This window comes from Pan troglodytes, chromosome X, assembly GCF_028858775.2.
Source record: "Pan troglodytes isolate AG18354 chromosome X, NHGRI_mPanTro3-v2.0_pri, whole genome shotgun sequence".
NCBI lineage: Eukaryota > Metazoa > Chordata > Mammalia > Primates > Hominidae > Pan > Pan troglodytes.
Window position 1 is genome coordinate 107,811,512 of NC_072421.2, and position 19,389 is coordinate 107,830,900.

A 19,389-nucleotide genomic window follows, 5' to 3' on the forward strand; every position below is an offset into this window, starting at 1 on the left:
AAAGCCAAAGAAAACAAACAGTACAAATGCACAATTTCCAGGACACTTTATTGTAATTTCCACTTTACATATTAATTTTTTAGTCTAGGCAGAAATGTTTATACTTATACAATAGTAGTCCAATCCTCTAATCTCACAAAATGAAAAGGAGCAGTTTTAAAAGAACATCAATTCAGGTATTTATGATATGGGGGACAAGGGGCACTTGTCTTAGCTGGAAAAGGGGCTGATGCCTTTCAGTACAAGTTTCACTGAAATTTTTTCTGTATTATTTTTCTTGTTGATGCTAAGTACTCAAATAAAAGCAATTGCACTTTTTCTCATTCTGCCCTCTCTTGGTCTTTACATTCTGTCTAGCATTTAACGCAAAAAGTCAGTTTACATTCAGTTTACACATTAAAAAAAAAAAAAAACCATATGCCCCATCTCCCACACATCCAAATGGACAGGGATTAGAATTAACCTGGCTTTTAGCTGTAACAGTGCTATTTTAAAATTTTTCAACCACACACTTGAAGGGTAAAATAATTTAAGATACAAAACCAAAGGAAACCATAACAATTCCTACACATTTACTATTTAACTGTTCTCAAATCATCAAGTATAACATGGATTTCTTAAAAAGTGAAATCGACACAAAAGCGAATGCACGCTTAATGTACAAACTGACAGTGGCTCTGTGGGGACAGTTCTCTTTGAATGAGCTATTATCCAGACGGTGGAATGAAAAAAAAAAAAAAAGGTCTCACTCTTCAAATGTGAGGAAGCCGGCAGTGCGCTCGCTACACGAGAAACACATTTTAATGGGTGTATTTGGATAAAAATAAGTAGTAAGGGAAAAATGTGTTTTAAGAAACCTCCCCCCTTCCCAGGGCACAAGAAAACCCAGAGGAGAAGATGGGTAACCTCACAAGCTCCAGAGCTAAGTTCCATCACTAACAGAAGTTGGATAGTTGCTGTTTTTCACCCTGCAATGGGATAGTAGTTCTCCATGTGCAAGATACGCGGGGCGGGAATACTGGCGGGGCTTTCAGTTGGGGTAATGGAAACCAAAGTGAGGAGAGGTCAACACCTTGAGTAACCCAGATCTCCAAAACCGGGGCAGGGTGAGGGGTGGTGGGGGTGGTGAAGAAGACAAGTAAAGGAGTCAAAACTCCTCGAAGTCATCGCAAAGAGAAAGCTAACATCTCTAGGAGCCAAGGGGCCATCCCTTGCAGCAGCACCCTGCTCCAAGTGTGGGGTGCCTGCCTCGGAGGGCAAAAAGCGCAGGGTGCCCTTAGTTCAGTTGAGTAGCTCCGGGGACCCGGACAGCGAGAGGGCAGGGGCATCCGCCGGCCGGGAGGCGGACTCGCACTTTGCCTCAACTCTGAGCCCCATCCCGAGCGCAAGGGAGAGGGCGGCGGAGGGCACGGTACTCACTAGGGCTCGTTGGTGAATCGGGGGGTCCGGGGCTGCTGGTATCCATACAGGTGACAGTAGAGCACATCGAAGCAAAAGCAGCACATCTCTGCTGACACCACCATCTTCCGGGAGCCCGGCGATGAGGACGAGGCGGCGGACGATGAGGAGGGTGAGGAAGAGGTGGCGGCGGCCGGGGTAGAAAGTAGGGTCCCCACTCCGCAGCTCGGAGGTGGCGACAGGGCGATCCCCCCGCCGCCGCCGCCGCAGCCCTGGGGGGGAGAGAGGGTACAGCCGCTGCCGCTACCTCCTCCGGTTAGACCTCCCAGCCCGTTGAGCCGCGTACCGGCGCCTCCTAGTCCCAGCTCCCCAGCTCGGCACTGGCTCTCTCCGCTGCAGTGGGAGGAGGAAGAGGCGCCACCACCGCCACCCGAGCCAGAGGGGGGCGAACTGGACAGTTTCTGCTTCTTCACCCCGCAGCAACCCGCCGCCATCTTGGAACAGTCTCCCCCACGCAGCGTTTCCGACCCATAAGTGAGGCGAGCTGGTGGCGGGGGCGAGCACGCTGCGGCTCAGGCCGCCGGGGGCGCGCCAGAGGCTGGCGGGGCGCGCGCGCGCCGCTCCCGGCCCCGTCTGCCTAGCCACGCGGCTGCCCCGCGCGCGCCCCCGCCTCGGTGCGCGCTCCTCGCTTTCGCGGCTGGGCGCCCCGCGCCTGTCCCGCCCGACTCGTGCCTCTTCTGAGCCGCAGCCCCAGCCCCAGCCCCAATCTCAATCTCTCCGGCCGGCAGAGGATGGAAGACAGGAAGCCGATTAGAAAGGAAGGTGAAGGAAACAAGAGTCAGACAGCGGAAAGTGGGAGCAAAGGGAGAAGGTGGGCACGCCCGGGAAGGAAGGAGGGAAAGGGAAACTAGTGGGGGTAGGGGGGAAGAAAGGAGAAAGTCCGAAGTAAGCATCCAGGTCCCAAAGCACAGCTCAGTAACCCCCCGCCGCAAACAGTATTAATGACACTTAAGCCCAGTTACGTGGAACCTGAGCCACCCGGCCTCAAATACACGGGTTTCTGAACTGTTGGAGTGTGAGCGAGCAGGTGCCCAGAGCTCCATACCTGAGACCGCCCCTGTAAAGTGTGTACAAAGCAATCGAGGAAATGGCCACGCTGCTGTCTTTTTAATTCCAGCCTAAGCACACACCAGGGTACTCTTTCCTTTCCTTATGGAGAAATATTCAAGTCCGACTGAATCTATGTATCTTGTACTTGTTCCCTCAACTTACCCTCCTTGCCCCGTGTAAACATTTAAAAGCCAAAAATAAAGTCCTAACTAATACTTCACTGGTTCAAAGATACTAATTGTGCTTTGGGACTTGCAGTGGTGGACTTTTCTGGTTTTGGTTTTTATTTCTTGGCTTGGGTACAAAGCAATTAGGAATATTATCTGTAGTGCTCAGATCTTAGAGATAAATAGGGAAGGTAATGTACTTAGTCACAAATTGAAAGATTTTGTTCAAGTATATAATTAGCTCTTAATATTCATTTTTAAAATTTCTCAATTAAATGCTTGGATGGATGAGGAGACATATGAGTCAGTCCCTTTCTGGGTGCCTAAGTGCAGCTTAATAATAAAAATAATGACAATAATCAAATGTTAAAATTCGTAGAAATGAACGTGATAGAAATAGAAAGCGTAAGTTATTTGCATTGTATCTACACCATGCTAAAACATCTAGATAAAGTCAGGTATCTGCATATTTAAAAACTGCAGATTGATTTTTGTCACCTTTTTTCTACATGCATGGGATCTTGCAGATAGCTGGGGGCTGTTCATTCCACTCAGGGAATAAAAACAAAACAATTTATTCATTCAGTAATATTGAGCCTCTGCACCATACTATGTGCACAACACTATACTTCTGTTGAAATCCAGGGCGTACTCAGGAAGTATGCCTCCCGCTCTAAAAGAGTTTATGAATTAAGTCAGATACATGCACATAATCAGATAAATAGCTATTATAGTATGTATTGAACACTTTTTAGGTCTCCAATACCATACCTCGTCCTACCCCATAATCCTTCAGAATAAGATACTATCTCGTTTTATCTTCACAACAATGCTCTGAGGTTACTCATTAACAGATGAGGCTATTAAACCTCAGAAGTAATTTGCCCAACATCACACACCTAGAAAGTAACAGAGCTAGGATTGGAATGCTGGCATGTCTGATTCCAAAAACCATGCCATTATACTACATTGCCTCTCACTAACAATATATGATAACAAGGCTAAGGATGGACAAAAGATAGTGACATTACACTCCAGCAGGTGGAACCGAGGTTAAACAGAAATAAGAACTTAGTTTTTATGGAAAGATTGAGAGACACTGAAATATGTTACCAAGGAAAGATGAAAAATCTCCTTCCAAAAAGATTTTATGAGATAGATAGATGAAAGTCTGGAATGGTTAGATGCAGCCTAAAGACAAAAGGGATAGTTTAATTGGTCGGTGATATGTAATTTCATCCTCTCAAACTTCATCACTGTTAGAATTAACCTTAAGTATGAAACAAATAACAATTCTTTGTCAATTACTAGTGGAGTAAAAAAATGCATTAATATTTTGTCTGTGTTACAGAAGAGAAAGCAGATTGGTTTTTTTAAAAAGCACCACAACAACTGGTATGTTAGGGTGTTTTGTACGTTAGGGTGTTTTGTTTTGTACTTTGTCCTTAACTACCACAGGCTACCTTTTAATTTTTTTGAAACTAGATTGAACATAATATCAGACAATAGGTATCGATTTACTCCCCACCCCACTAAAGTGATCATTTCTAGAGTAAAAAACCAGAGCCATTTAATGACATCACAAAACAGTTTAGCACAGGAAGCAAAGTAGGATACCATGGATGGCTGCTTCTGCTAGGGGAATTTAGGAAAGCAGAATGTAATCTCCCAATTTAGAATTTGGCCAGTAGACAAGAGTCTAACGCCCCTACTCTTGTGAAAAATAGCAAGGAATCTTTAATAAGCACCAGTAGTCATGTCCTTAGTTCTGCATTTCATCTAAAAGACAAAGCACTATCATGGCTATCCTGCCAGGCTAAGGGACTGATGCAATGGGAAAACCCAAAGACAAGGACACCCCAGCTGAATTACAAAAATAGCTTTTCCCTAGAGGATTTTCAATTCCAATTCCAAACCTCACTAGCATAAAGAAAATAGACAAACACAAATGTGATAATTGCAGAAAATACATCATTACCTGACCGCTAGGGGTTATTATCTAAGTACTTTGTTGTATTGGCTGACTAAAAGGGGGAAAAACACTAACCTTTATCTTTGTGTTAACTTCTCCTGAGCCTGGCTCATCTCCCATACTAACCTTGAGCCTCAAGATGCTTTATAAATCGCTTGGCAAGTAGTGGTGGTAGTGGTAATGTCTCCTTTAGGCATTTGAGGAAATGCCTCTCCTGGCCTTGTTTTCTTGTAAAGTCACCAGCATAAAAAGAAACATATTTCATTCAAACATAAACTAAATCCACAGAACAAATTCTGTGAAAAAAATTTTTTTACATCTATGCAAAGTGCACACTGGGTGGATAGAAAAACTGACCTTGCTCAGGATTCTCTTGACTTGAAGTATAAAGGTCAAAATATGATAGAGCACATGGTTTCTACCCACTGCTGATACTGGACTGCAGTGATAATACCCTCCAGAGGAAACTTTAAGTTGCCTTCCTCTCTTTGTAACTGACTGTCAGTCTGGGAGCTGAAGATTCCACTTAAAAAAAAAAAATAGGCCATAGTCTCTTTGTCAACAAAGCACATTCAAATTGTGAGCATTTTTATTTCTGCAATTTAGAGGCAGCTCTAAATTGCTGTTAACTAACTCCTGTCAAAGGCTTTGTTTTACAACTGTGGAAAAAAATACTTGGACAGAGGTTATGCATATTATTTATTGTGCAGCAAAGCTAGTAATTGAATTAAACCCAATAGTTAGTTAATATATTATCATTGCCTCAATTTGTTCTTGTGTTTACAACATAGTTATTTTTTCATTTCAGAAAATAAGAATAATTATAATTCGATGAGGTGGTGAACTTAATGTTGCAAAATTATTTTCTTAGGTTTCTGGGGTTGTGGGTAAAAGGAGGAACATTCACATATTTCATTGAAAAAAAAAACCTGCCATTTATGCCCAAACAAGTGTTATTTTTATCCTCTGTCATCAAACTTTCTCAACTGTCATCCTTGAACAACTGCAGAATGTAATATTCTTAGCTACCACTTTGATCTAACCTTGTACACGTATAACACATGGTTGTTGTGGTGGAGGTGGTAATCAGTTCCCTTTTATATTTGAATGAATACGTGAGTAAATACTGAAATTCTTTACCTACTTTTCAATTCAAATTCGTAAATCAGTTTTTGTTTTTCTGATTACAAAACAGATCCTTCCTTCCAAAATTCTTTCTTTATCTAATGAACACATTTATGAGCAAAAGCACCATGATCTACCTTGGATTGTTTTCTAGTTGTTTCATTTACATCTTCTATTGTCAACTTGAGTACAAACTAATTGAATGTTGTTTTGCTACCTATTTCCTTTAGAGAAAGTTCTATAAACTCCTTAATGAGATTTAGATATGCTAATATCTACTCTGAATGTGGAAGAATTAATAAAGCTAGCTAGTTGTAGATTGGAGAAAAAGGCTTTCTAGGAAGAAGATGATCAAACAGAGTGTTATTTGGGGCAGTTAGAGGAGTTGTGAACAATCAAAACATGAAGGTGTCTACTATAGTTTGGGAAAGTCTTTACTTGACTGTTTTTCTCTTTTCTCTCTTTTTAAAAGAATTCATCTACTAGCTTCTGTACATATATTGGGGTTTGAAACTGTACATAATGAAACCCAATTGGCCTCACCTCAAAAGTTAATTATAAAAATATAGCTGTTTAACTAATCTCATTGTGTTCTGGGGCACCTATTCCAGTTGGTTGGAGGCACAGTTTTGGCAGGGTGAGGATTAACATTGTCAATTAAAATATAAAAGTCTGTTCTGAATTAAGTCTCTTTTGTACAAATAATCAATGTAAAGTACAAACTCACTCATGGCACCGAGGAGCAGAAATCTGATCCCTATAACCTCTGCTAGATCCCAGTTGAAGTGTAGCTCATTTTGCCTCACTCTATTCACTGCTTAAATGTTCACAATTTATGGCTTATTCTCTCAGCATGAGTAATACACAATGATTGTGTCAGGAAGCTCAGTCACCTCTCATTACTTACTATTCAGGATTCCTACCCTAGCTCCTAATAGTGCAGCTAACCCTCCAAACTTCAGCCAGATCCTCCATCTGGCCCCTGACGTTGGCTATCCACCCTACAGCCTTTTCTTTGGGGCTGTTCACCTTATGCCACAGCCACTGCATGGTAAGTAGGCTGCTGCTTAATCCTCAGCTGACTTCTGCATCTTCCACAAGATTCCACAAGGGATTCTAGATTTCTTTCATGCCACTTGATGGTCTTCTAAAACCTCAAGCTGCTATTTCTATTGCAGATACTTCATGGTAGCATATAGCTTTTCTAAGGGGCTTGAAATTTCCCATGCTACACTCTGCTCTGTGTTTCCTCCAGAATTCTCTGGTTTGTTCTTTCTTTCTTCTTTTTATTGAGATATAATTCACAAAGGATACCATCCACCCATTTAAGTTTTACAATTCGATGATTTTTAGAATATTCATGCAGTTATGCAACCTTCAACATAATCAATTTTGGACACTTTCATCACCCCAAAAAAGATACCCCATACCCATTAGCAGTTACTCTTCATTCCTTCCTATTCCTCTTCAGCCCTAGACAACCTCTAATCTCCTTTCTGTCTCTATGGATTTACCTATTCTGAGCATTTCATATACATGGAATCATATAATATTTGCCTTTTTGTGTCTGCTTTATTTCAGTTCACATGATGTTTTCAAGCTTCCTCTATGTTGTAGCATCTACCAGTACTTCATTCCTTTTTATGGCCAAATAACATACTGTTATATGGATATATCACATTTTGTTTATCCATTCATCAATTGATTGACATTTGGGTGTTTGCACTTTTTGGTTGTTATGAATAATGTTGCAAAGAAAATTGGTTTACAAGTTTGTGTGTAGATGTGTGTTTTCATTTCTCTCATTTCATTTCATTTCTCTCATTTACCTAGTGGTGGAGTTATTGTGTTATATTATAACTCTGTACTTAACCTTTTCAGAAACTACAGACTGTTTTCCAAATTGACTGTACCATTTTAGAATCCCATCTTCAGAGTCAAAGTTGAGATTACAGTTTTAAACTTTTTTGTTAAATTTATTCCTATTTTATTCTTTTTGATGTTATTGAAGATGGAATCATTTTGTTAATTTCAGTTTTGGATTGTTCATTGTATTTTTTTTTTTTGAGATGGAGTCTCACTCCAGGCTGGAGTGCAGTGGCATGATCTTGGCTCACTGCAAGCTCCGCCTCCCAGGTTCAAGCAATTCTCCTGCCTCAACCTCCCAAGTAGCTGGGACTACAGGTGCACACCGCAATGCCCAGCTAATTTATGTATTTTTAGTAGAGTCGAGGTTTCACCATATTGGCCAGGCTGGTCTCGAACTCCTGACCTCAAGTGATCTGCCCACTTTAGCCTCCCAAAGTGCTGGGATTACAGGCGTGAGCCACCACACCTGGCCTCATTGCATAATTTAGATCTTGTATCTTGCAACCGAGCTGAATTCATTTCTTACTACTAATAGTTTTTTGTTGGATTTCTTAAGATTTTGTGTACACAAGATTGTGTCATCTGATAGTTTTACTTCTTTCTTTCCAATCTGGATGTATTTTTTTTTTCTCTTGTCTAATTGCTTTGCCTAAAACCTCTAGTACAATGTTGAATAGAATTGATGAGAGCAGACATCCCTATCTTATTCCAGATATAATGGGGAAAGCTTTCTGTCTTCTAGCATTAAGTATGATGTTAGCTGTGAGTTTTTAATAGCTTCCCTTAGGTTGAGGAAGGTCCCTTCTACTGGTAGTTTGTTGAGTGTTTTTTTTTTTTTTTAATTTATCATGACAGGTTGGATTTTTTGTCAAATGCTTTTACTGTGTCTATTGACAGGATCATGTGGTTTTTGTTCTTTATGTTGTTGATGTGGCATATTACTTTAATATACCATAAAATTAATACTTTACATTAATTTTGGGATAGTAAACCAACCTTCCAGTCCTGAGATGAATCCCACTTCATCATGGTATATAATTATTTTTTATATGTTGCTGGATCCATTTACTAGTATTTTTGAGGATTTTTACATCTGTATTCATTGTACATCTACATTCAGTGGTCTGAGTTTTCTTTTCTTGTGATGTTTTTGTCTAGTTTTGGCATCAGGAAAATACTGGTCTCATAAATGATTTGGGCAGTTTCCTTCTTCTATTTTTTGGAAGAGCTTGAGAAGGATTTGGTGTTTATTCTTCTTTAAATGTGTGGTAGAATTTAACAGTGAGGCTATTTGGTCCTGGGCTTTTCTTTGTTGGGAGTTTTAAAATTCATTTATTTTTTTAGTTTGAATTTTTTATGCATTCATAGTGTGTTTATGGAGTACATGAGATATTTTGATACTAGCTTACGATGTACAATAATCTCATCAGGAAAATGGGATATGCATCACCTGAAGCATTTGTCATTTTTTTGCATTACAAACATGCCAATTATACTCTTAGTTATTTTTAAATGTACAATAAATTATTGTTGACTATTGTGCTATCAAATACCAGATCTTATTCATTCCATCTATATTTTTATAGCCATTAACCATCCCCACTCCCCTCTCCCTCACAGGGAGTTTTTATTATTACTGACTCAATCTAGTTATCTGTTACAGGTGTGTTAAATTTTTCTGTTTCTTTTTGAGTCACTTTTGATAGTTTGTATGTTTCTAGGAATTGGTTCATTTCTTCTGGTTTATCTAATTTGTCATACAAATGCTCATAGTATTCTCTTATAATTCCCTGTATTTCTTTCTGTAAGGTCTGTAGTAATATCATCCCATTTCTGATTTTAGTAATTTCAGTCTTTTCTCTTTTTTTGTCTAACTAAAGACTTGTCAATTTTACTGTTCTTTTTAAAGAACCAACTTTTGGTTTGGTTACTTTTCTCTATTGTTTTTCTATTCTGTATTTCATTTATCTGTGTTTTAATCTTTATTTATTTCCTTCTGTTTGCTTCTGTTTGCTCATCTGGCTTCTGAAATGGCAGGTTAGGTTATTGAATTGAATTATTTCTTCTTTTTAAATATAGGTATTATGGCTATCATTTTCCCTCTAAGCACTTCTTTAGCTGCATTCCGTAAGTTTCTTTTTCTTTTCTTTTCTTCCTTTTTCTTTTGGTTTTGTTTTCTGTTTGTTTGTTTGAGATGGAGTCTTGCTCTGTCTCCCAGGCTGGAGTGCAGTGGTGCGATCTCAGCTTACTGCAACCTCTACCTCCTGGGTTCAAGAGATTCTCCTGCCTCAGCCTCCAGAGTAGCTGGGATTCCAGGTGTGCATCACCACGCCTGGCTAATTTTTTTGTATTTTTAGTAGAAACGGGGTTTCACCATGTTGGCCAGGCTGACCCCAAACTCCTGACCTCCAGTGATCCACCCACCTCGGTCTCCTAAAGTGCTGGGATTACAGGTGTAAGCCACCTTGCCTGGCCTATAAGTTTTGATATTTTGTGGTTTTGTTTACATTTGTCCCAAAGTATTTTCTAATTTCCCTTGTGACTTTTTGGCCTATTAGTTATTTAGGAGTGTGTTATTCAATTTCCACATATTTGTGAATTTCCCAAATTTCCTTCTGTTTTTTATTTCTAATTTCATTCCACGGTGGTAGATAATATATTTGGTGTGATTTCAATCCTTTTATGTTTTTTGAGGCTTCTTTTATGACCTAGCTTATGATCTATCCTGAAGAATGTTTCATGTGCACTTGAGAAGATTATGTATTCTGCTGTTATTGGGAGGAATGCTGTATAGGTATATGTTAATTCTAGTTGGTGTATAGTGTTGTTCAAGTCTTCTGTTTCCTTATTGAGGTACAGAAGTGGATCATTCGTAGCCATGATAAATAATTTGGCTTTTATTCAAAGAGCAATGGAAAGACACTGGACGGTTTAGTGAGATCAATTTTGCTGGTATTTGGAGAATGTAATGCAGGAGAACAGAGCAGAGATAAGGAGATCAGTCAGGAGACTTCGTTAATTCAGGATAGGCCTGGACCTAGGTGGTGGCGGTTAAGATAAAAAGAAAGGAGAATTTCCATGTAAATTTTGGAGGTAGAGTCAACAAGACTTACTGACACATATTTTGTTGAGGTCAGGAAAAGGAAAGAATTTATGATTATGACTAGATTTCTGGTTTGGGTAAACAAATAAGTGGTGATGACATATTGACATGGAAAAGATAAGGACAGGAGCAGGTCCACAGGATATCAAGACTTCTTGACAATGTAAGTTTAAGGTGTCCACTAAATATGCAAATAGAGATATGAAATAGGTAGGCAGATATGCATGTCATGAGCTCAAATGAAAGGTCTTGACTTGATAAATAAATGTGGGAGTTAGCATACAGACAGTATTAGAAGCCATGGTCTGGACAACATAACACAGAGAAGGAATATAAAGAAAAAAGAGAAAACCAGGATTGAGTCCTGAGGTTGCACAATATTGGGATGAACTGGCTAATGAGACTAAACAAGAGTAGCAACTGACATAGTGGGAAAGCCAGCAGAGTGTTGTGTCACAATATCCAAAGAAGAAAATCTTTTAAGAAGGAAGAATGGTTAATGATGTTAAATACTGAAGGGACTTCAAATAAAATGAGAATAGAGAAGTGTCTATTATATTTAGCAACATGCATGTTGCATGTTGCAATAACATGAGTAGTTTCATTGGAGTGGCAGGGCCAGAAGTCAGACTGGAGTGCACTAAAAAGTGAATGGGGTGGTGGGGAGCTGTAGATAGTGTATATAGACAACTCTGTTGAAATACTTGACTCTGAAGAGGAACAAAGAAATGAGATGGTAGCTGTAGAGGAGCACTAGGTCAAAGGAGGGTTTTTATTTAATTAGCGATAGTTCCTAGAAATATTATTTTAAGTAGTTGTTATTATTATCATTATTAATATTATTTCTTTGATAGTCATCACTACAGTGTTCAGTGAAATATACTTACAAGCAATTCTTGAACAGAAACACTTCTATCCTGAAAAGAGCAAATACTGAGACCACAAAGCATCGATTATTATTCTCTTCTAGTCTCATAAATAAGGAGATCAATATAATAAGGCCTGCCAGAAAAGAATTATAACTGATCTGGATGGAAATGATGAACACAGAGAGAAGACAGGCAACAAAATGCTGTTTATAGAGTTATGGAGTGAGAGAAATAGTTAAAAGGTAAAGAGGAAGGGTGTTAATTTTATAAACTAGCTGTGGGTTTCCAGTGAAAATTTTGATGTCATGATATTTTTACTGCTTCAGCAAACTTTTGCTCCCCAGATCAACAACAAGGCCTAGTGATTACTTTGAGCATAGCTTGGCTGGGGCTGTAGCAAACATCTTCTTAGGCCTTTAGCATATCACCCATTCATTTACTGCACAACTTCAAGCAAGTAATTTAACTTCATTTTCCTTATCTCTTAAATTGCATATCAGTACATACTTCGTAAAATGGTTGTAAAGATTAAATAAAAGAATGCGTCTAACTAAAATGCCTGTATCAGCTAAATAAAGTGTTCTAACAAGTAGACCCAAAGATATAATGGCTTAGTAAAACAAACGTCTATTTCCTTTTTTCTTTTTCTCTTTTTTTTTTTTAGATGTTTGACTCTTTTTTTTTTTTTAATACTTTAAGTTCTGGGATACATGTGCAGAACATGCAGGTTTGTAACATAGGTATAGACGTGCCATGGTGGTTTGCTGCACCCATAAACCCATCATCTACATTAGGTATTTCTCCTAATGCTATCCCTCCCCCAGGCCCCCACCCCCTGAAAGGCCCCAGTGTGTGATGTTCCCCTCCCTGTGTCCATGAGTTCTCATTGTTCAACTCCCACTTATGAGTGAGAACATGTGGTGTTTGGTTTTCTGTTCCTGTGTTAGTTTGCTGAGAAAGATGGTTTCCAGCTTCATCCATGTCCCTGCAAAGGACATGAACTCATCCTTTTTTATGGCTGCATAGTATTCCATGGTGTGTATGTGTCACATTTTCTTTATCCAGTCTATCCAACGATAGGCATTTGGGTTGGTTCCAAGTCTTTGCTATTGTGACTAGTGCTGCAATAAACATACAGGTGCATGTGTCTTTATAATAGAATGATTTATAATCCCTTGGGTACATACCCAGTAATGGGATTGCTCAGTCAAATGGTATTCCTTGTTCTAGATCCTTGAGGAATTGCCACACTGTCTTCCACAATGGTTGAACTAATTTGCACTCCCACCAATGTAAAAGCATTCCCATTTCTCCACATCCTCTCCAGCATCTGTTGTTTCCTGACTTTTTACTGATCGCCATTCTAAGTGTCATGAAATGGTATCTCACTGCGGTTTTGATTGGCATTTCTCTAATGGTCAGTGATGATGAGCTTTTTTTCATATGTTTCTTGGCCACATAAATGTCTTCTTTTGAGAAGTGTCTGTTCATATCCTTTGCCCACTTTTTGATGGGATTGTTTGTTTTAGAAAAAATCCATTGTTAATCAGGCAGATGACTTTGGAGGAAATATTTTTTTAAAGCCATCGAGCAGAACACCTTCTCATCTTTATAGGACCCACTTCCTGGTCCTTCAACTGTTTCTGTGTCTTCTCACCTTAAAAAAAAGAAATACAATGTACAGTAACCTTTTAATCAAAGCACAGCATTGTAGGTGGAGACGGAAAGCTTGCCATTGTTTGTTGTTTAACAGCTGATCCTGGTATTCTGGTGATGCCACTGTGCTGCTTCATTACACTGAACACATAATTTTTCCCTATATTAATGGTATGTCATTTTTTTAAACTGTTAATACTTATGTGAGAATAAGTGTAAGAAAATGATTGCTTGTCAGTAGCATATAAATTCAGAGTCAGGAATGATGGTGATGCCAAACAACCACAGATTGTCTACCTGGGTTGCTGAAATAATGACACCTTTGCTTTGTTCAATGTATACAAACTTTGTTTCATGCACAAAATTACTTAAAATATTGTATAAAATTACCTTCAGGCTATGTGTTTAAGATGTATATGAAACATAAATGAATTTCATGTTTTTAGGTGCTTTTAAGCTTTTTAAGTGTTTTCCGTGGGACAGTTTGTATATCTAGTCCACCATAGTACCAGTATTGTACCATATGTTTTCTCTACTCCTGCTCTGAGGATGTAAAACTGTTAGAAAAAATAAATCACAAAATTGAGCTGATTGGCTCCATAAAAAAATTATGATTTTCAGCCTCAGCTGGGCCTTCTCTATTGTTCTACAAATCTTTAATTCATCTTTATTCAGTTCCCTTTCTGATTTCCCACAGCAGCTGTTTCAACCCGTTACTACACTTCAATCCTCCCACTCCAACCTCTTCATCTTTTAATCATTTCAGAAAATGAAGCTTCCTACTTCACGACAAAAAAAAACAACTTTCAGGTGAGAATCCATTCAACCCTTCTTCATTTCATTCCAAAGTTTTCTCTGTTTTTCATCCTTTTCCTGCTTCCCTCCTCTCTTGGAAGAAGGGGTGTTCTTTCTTACCTCCTTTCCTGCTCTCTCTACCTATGGTCTAGAATAGTGTTATTCAAGGTGTGGTCATGGACCCCTTCCAATCCTCAAACTGTTTGATACTGATGCACAACAGCATAAGCACTGAAATTGAGAGTAAGAATTTAGAAACTTCCATAGCAATTTGATAAATTAATTTTATGTTCGTTGGCTCTAATAATGAAAAATTAGGGTTTATATTTTGAATGTCTTTGTTTCTGTACTGCATTTTTTCTAGTAACTCATTTTTATTATATTTCACAGAAGTACCAATCTGCAACAGCTTGAAAATTTGAAAACCTGATCCTTCACCACAGGTAGTTTGAGAAGTATTGGACTAAAACCCATCTTCCACTAACTTGTCTGAGATTTGACTCCATGCATTAACCCTTTTCTCTCTCATTTCTTCACTCTCACTCTCCATAGACATTCTTCCATATTACCTTTGCCTACTGTGTTGCCAACTTATTTCTCACTTTATGTTTACTGCTAGCCTACTTGAAAGAATAACTCTCATATACTGTTTCCACCCTCCTCATCTCTTTAGCCCTCAAACCACAGCAATTTGACTTATGCCCCTACTACTGCTCCAACAAAAGTCACCAGTGATGTCTAAATTGCCCACAAGAATGGCCCTATCTTGTCCTTGTCCTATCAGACCTCTACTCTGTGTTTACTACTGTGTTTACTCTTGTCCTCCCTTCGTTCGAGGACCTCTCTTCTCCTTTGTTTCTCTAATAGCCCTCATCTGATTGTTGCTTTCTTTCTCATGGTCTATAAGGAGAACCCCAAACTCTCTTTTAGGGTCTTCTCTTACTCCAGCTACCTGTCCTTCAGGCCTCTATCCTCAGACTTTTCCTTTTGCTCTGCATTTATTGCCATCAATTTACTCAACATCTGTTTGGGGATGAATCCCAAATATCTTAACTCCAACCCTGACTTCTGTAACCAAGCTGCAGGCTGAGTTTTCAATTGGCTTACTAGATAGTTTCACATGGATATCCCAAAGACACCTGAAATTCAACTTATCTGAGACAAAAACTTATTATACACAACCTTGGCCTTCTTAGGTATTCCCTATTTTGGTTAATGGCCTCTCTATCTACCTGATTACCCAGCCCTGGGAGTCATCTTTAACTCTTACTTATCTCTCATTCTCATACTAAGTCCATCAATATTACCTTAAATCCATTCCACTTCTATTGCCTTATTTCATCAGCTCCTACTGAAAGCCATGTGACTACTCTCTCCATATTCAGTCTATTTTTGGCACCTCCGTCAGAAGGAATATTCAGAAAACATTGTTCTGATCTTATCATTTTCCTGCTTAAAACCTTTGGTTAATTTCTCATCGTCTATAAGGAGAACCCCAAACTCTCTAGCATTGCATATAGGAACATTTACAATCACACTGCAGACTAGTTCTCTAGCGTTGTCTTTCACCATTATCCTCCCCCCAAGACTTTGTACTCTGGTCAGATTATTGGCAGTTCCTTGAGTGTGCTATGTATTTTCACTTCTCTATTTTTATTTTAGGAAATTTATTTTATCTCCTTCTTTGCCCATGCTGTTTCCTCTTTTTGGAATGTTCCTCTCCACTTCTTTATTAATAAACTTCAATTCATCCTTTAAGTCCTAAATTAAATATTGCCTCCTTTATCAGGCTACTCTGATATTATAGATCTATTCCCTTCTGCCACCTAGTCTCCCTTCCTTGAGGACAAGGACAATGTTGTGAATCTTTATGTCCCTGGCCCCATGACTACCATATAATGTTTCTTGAGTGACTACAAGAAGTAGAAAATAAAAAAGGAAAATACTCTCCATAAAGGGCATTCTCTAAATAAAATAATTATATCTATGAAGTAATTTTTTTCATATTCTAAAGAAAAGAGAATTTTAGCCCCTTAGGTAGTGGGATCTGAAAGTTACCAGCAACAGACTGTCAAAGAGCATATTGCAGATACATTTCTTTACATCTCAAAGATAAAAGAATATATCTTTTTCTTCTTAAATATGCCATACAATACATAGTACAGTAGTAGTAGCATTGTGTGTGTTCAATAAATACATGCAATATTGAAATTAGCTGCAAAAATGTAGATCCATGATTACTGCTGCTTACTGGTGCCATGCCTCAAATTAAAAACTCCCGTTAAGAAATGTAGCAGGGCTTGGGGAAGGATTATGTATTCAAATATTATTTTTAAATAATTTGTCCTTGTTGTTGTAGATTTTTTTCCCTCCTACAAATCAAAACATAGACAAGCCTTTCTGTTCCCCTTTCTTAGGTGCTTTTGCTTGCAAGGTCAAAATCAGAAGTTCAGGAAGATCACCTGAATCCAGAGCTTTTGATTTCAGAAGCCTAGGTTCATTGAGGAAAAGTATGCTGACTTGTCCGAGAGGGTTAACAAGTGAATGCTTTTGAGTAGAGGTGGGAGAAGCTGTCTGACATAGAAGTTGAGCTTCTCCGGGACAAGAGAGGAGATGGGAGTAATGGTAGATTCCATGAGCATCAAGGACTACTTTTGCTGCCTTTTAGTGTGCTAAAGAAGATACAAGATCTCAAGAGAGAATGGAGACATGGTACACTTAAGAAAGTCTGAATACTAGTCCGTGAGGATGCCAGCCTCAGCCAAAACACCCCGCTATCACCACCAATGTGCAAGAGTGGCACAGAAGCAGCTACCCCATCTAACTTTAAGGGGATTTGCCTGACAAACATATCAACAACGTTGGGTATGCACAAAAGGGCATAGGACCTACACTGAAAGTTGTGTTCTGGGTATCATTTGCTAGGGTCTTCATACAACCTTGACAGAAGGAGGTAAAAACCATGAGGGAGATTGAATTTTTAGCCAGCTGGAAAGGTGAAAGGCTCAGAGCAGATTGAATTTTGTTGTAGGGATATAAAGAAATGTGACATTTTTTGCCAGTTAGAATGGCGATCATTAAAAAGTCAGGAAACAACAGATGCTGGAGAGGATGTGGAGAAATAGGAACGCTTTTACGCTGTTGGTGGGAGTGTAAATTAGTTCAACCATTGTGGAAGACAATGTGGCGATTCCTGAAGGATCTAGAACTAGAAATACCATTTGACCCAGCAATCCCATTACTGGGTATATACCCAAGGATTATAAATCTATAAAGACACATGCACACGTATGTTTGTTGCAGCACTGTTCACAATAGCAAAGACTTAGAACCAACCCAAATGCCCATCAGTGATAGACTGGATAAAGAAAATGTGGCACATATACACCATGGAATACTATGCAGCCATAAAAAAGGATGAGTTCACGTCCTTTGCAGTGACATGGATGAAGCTGGAAATCATCATTCTCAGCAAACTATCACAAGAACAGAAAAGGAAGCACTGCATGTTCTCACTCATAAGTGGGAGTTGAACAATGAGAACACATGGACATGGGGGTGCAGGGCTCATCACACACCAGGGCCTGTCAGGGGGTGGGGGTCTGGGGGAGGGATAGCATTAGGAGAAATACCTAATGTAGGTGATGGGTTTATGGGTGCAGCAAACCACCATGGCACATGTCTACCTGTGTAACAAACCTGCACGTTCTGCACATGTACCCCAGAACTTAAAATAAAATAAAATAAAATAAAATCAGATGGTTTGCTTTTGTTGTTGTGTGGTAGGAGTTCCTTATATATTATGGATATCAATTCCTTATCAGATATAATATTTAAAAATGTTTCTTTTTATTTCATGGATTGCCTTATCACTCTGTTGGTATTCTTTGATATACAAGAGTTTTGAATTTTCATAATGTCCAGCTTACCTCTTTTTCCTTTTGTTGTTTGTGCTTTTGGTGCCATATTCAATAAATCATTGCCAAAAAAAAAAAAGAAAGAAATGTGACATTTTTGCACCCTGGTTGTGCGGACCAAATTTCATGGCTGCAATTCTAATTTGGTGTTGTTGGTTACTTACTTGCTCACTTTGTACCTTAAATTTATACTTTTTAAAAACAAAGATAACACCTTCCCTCTACCTTACAGTATTTCTATGACACAAAAATTAAATAAGGTAAGAAAAATTGCTTTGAAAAGGCACAAATGAGTATATTTTAGTAAATTGCAGAAATCAGTGTGAAAAAGAAACCATATTTGATAGCTTTAGTTCCATATTGAACCTAAAGGATATATTATTATAAAACTGATAGCACAAATATATTTATTATCTTAATCTAGGTTGCCTGTATTGAGATATGTTTTTAATATTTTCTCTACAAATGCACTAGTTGTTTTCCTTAGCTTTTCTTTAATTTTCTTGTGTTTAATCGCTTTCAAATGAAAGAAGTCCAGATATATAGTTTCCATTATGAACTACATCTTCAATAATTTGATCTTTACTGAGGACAGTGTTATTCCTAGGGTGTAATGAACTGTAACAACTGCTTCATAACATATAGTTGCTGATGCCTCATGTTCTGGACCACACAGAGTCAGACCTTGGCACATTTCTGCCTGCTTCATTGCCAGCTCCTTGGGCAAACCTTATAACCTGGGAGTGTCTGGGTTGCCAGACTCTGCAGAATCAGATTGCCTAAGTGAAGGGAGGGCATATGTAATATATAAGAGGCACCATTGCACACTGATGGTTAAGGGCACTGACTCTGGATGGTGACTGCATTGCACAACTCTAGGGAACACTTGGCACAGCTTTGAATCCATTCTACCACATAACAGCTACATGATATTAGACAAATCATTTAATTTCAGCCTTGTAAAATGGGGGTAATAATAGTATCTTCTTCATGGGGTTATTGGGAAGATTCAATCATATAATGAATGTAAAGCCCTTGGCACAGTGCCTAACACTGTGCATACCCAATCATGGTAGCTGGTATCAATATAAAAGTATCAGTGGGCAGAGGGTGGGTGGTGGAGAAATGATTCCAAGACCACCTTGGGAGCAAAGATCTGGATTTGCTGGAAAGTCAGACGATCACTAGGAAATGCCATCTGGGAAAAAATGCCATGTAGTTATGTGTCTGATTATGATTTGACACATACATTCCTCACTACAGGGCAGGAACTTTGTCCTGATTACTGTGATATCCAGCATAGAATGGTGCTTCACACGTAGTAGTCACTCAATAAACATGGGATAAATGAATCAAACTAGGGGTTGCCGATGGCATAGGTCCCAGAGCTCTATAGCAGCCCACCACG

General features: G+C 38.9%; 1 protein-coding gene and 1 long non-coding RNA gene across 4 annotated transcripts in view; one reads left to right on the forward strand and one right to left on the reverse strand.

The window, feature by feature from the left end:
• The window catches only part of AMMECR1 (AMMECR nuclear protein 1), a 124,108-nt gene extending 122,042 nt beyond the window's left edge, over nt 1-2,066 (reverse strand). The window contains exon 1 of one of the 3 annotated variants that reach the window (XM_016942940.3): nt 1,420-2,066. In XM_016942940.3, coding sequence (XP_016798429.1) covers nt 1,420-1,892 — 473 coding nt within the window. In that variant the 5' untranslated portion in view covers nt 1,893-2,066. The remainder of the gene's footprint in view (nt 1-1,419) is intronic. The other 2 variants (XM_016942941.4, XM_063804935.1) reach the window with 2 other exon arrangements.
• Nucleotides 2,046-17,834, forward strand: LOC134809376 (uncharacterized). The gene is made up of 4 exons (XR_010154926.1): nt 2,046-2,269; nt 13,967-14,079; nt 14,455-14,507; nt 16,482-17,834. It is a non-coding gene; the product is annotated as an uncharacterized LOC134809376 (long non-coding RNA).
• Nucleotides 17,835-19,389: the final 1,555 nt, after the last annotated feature.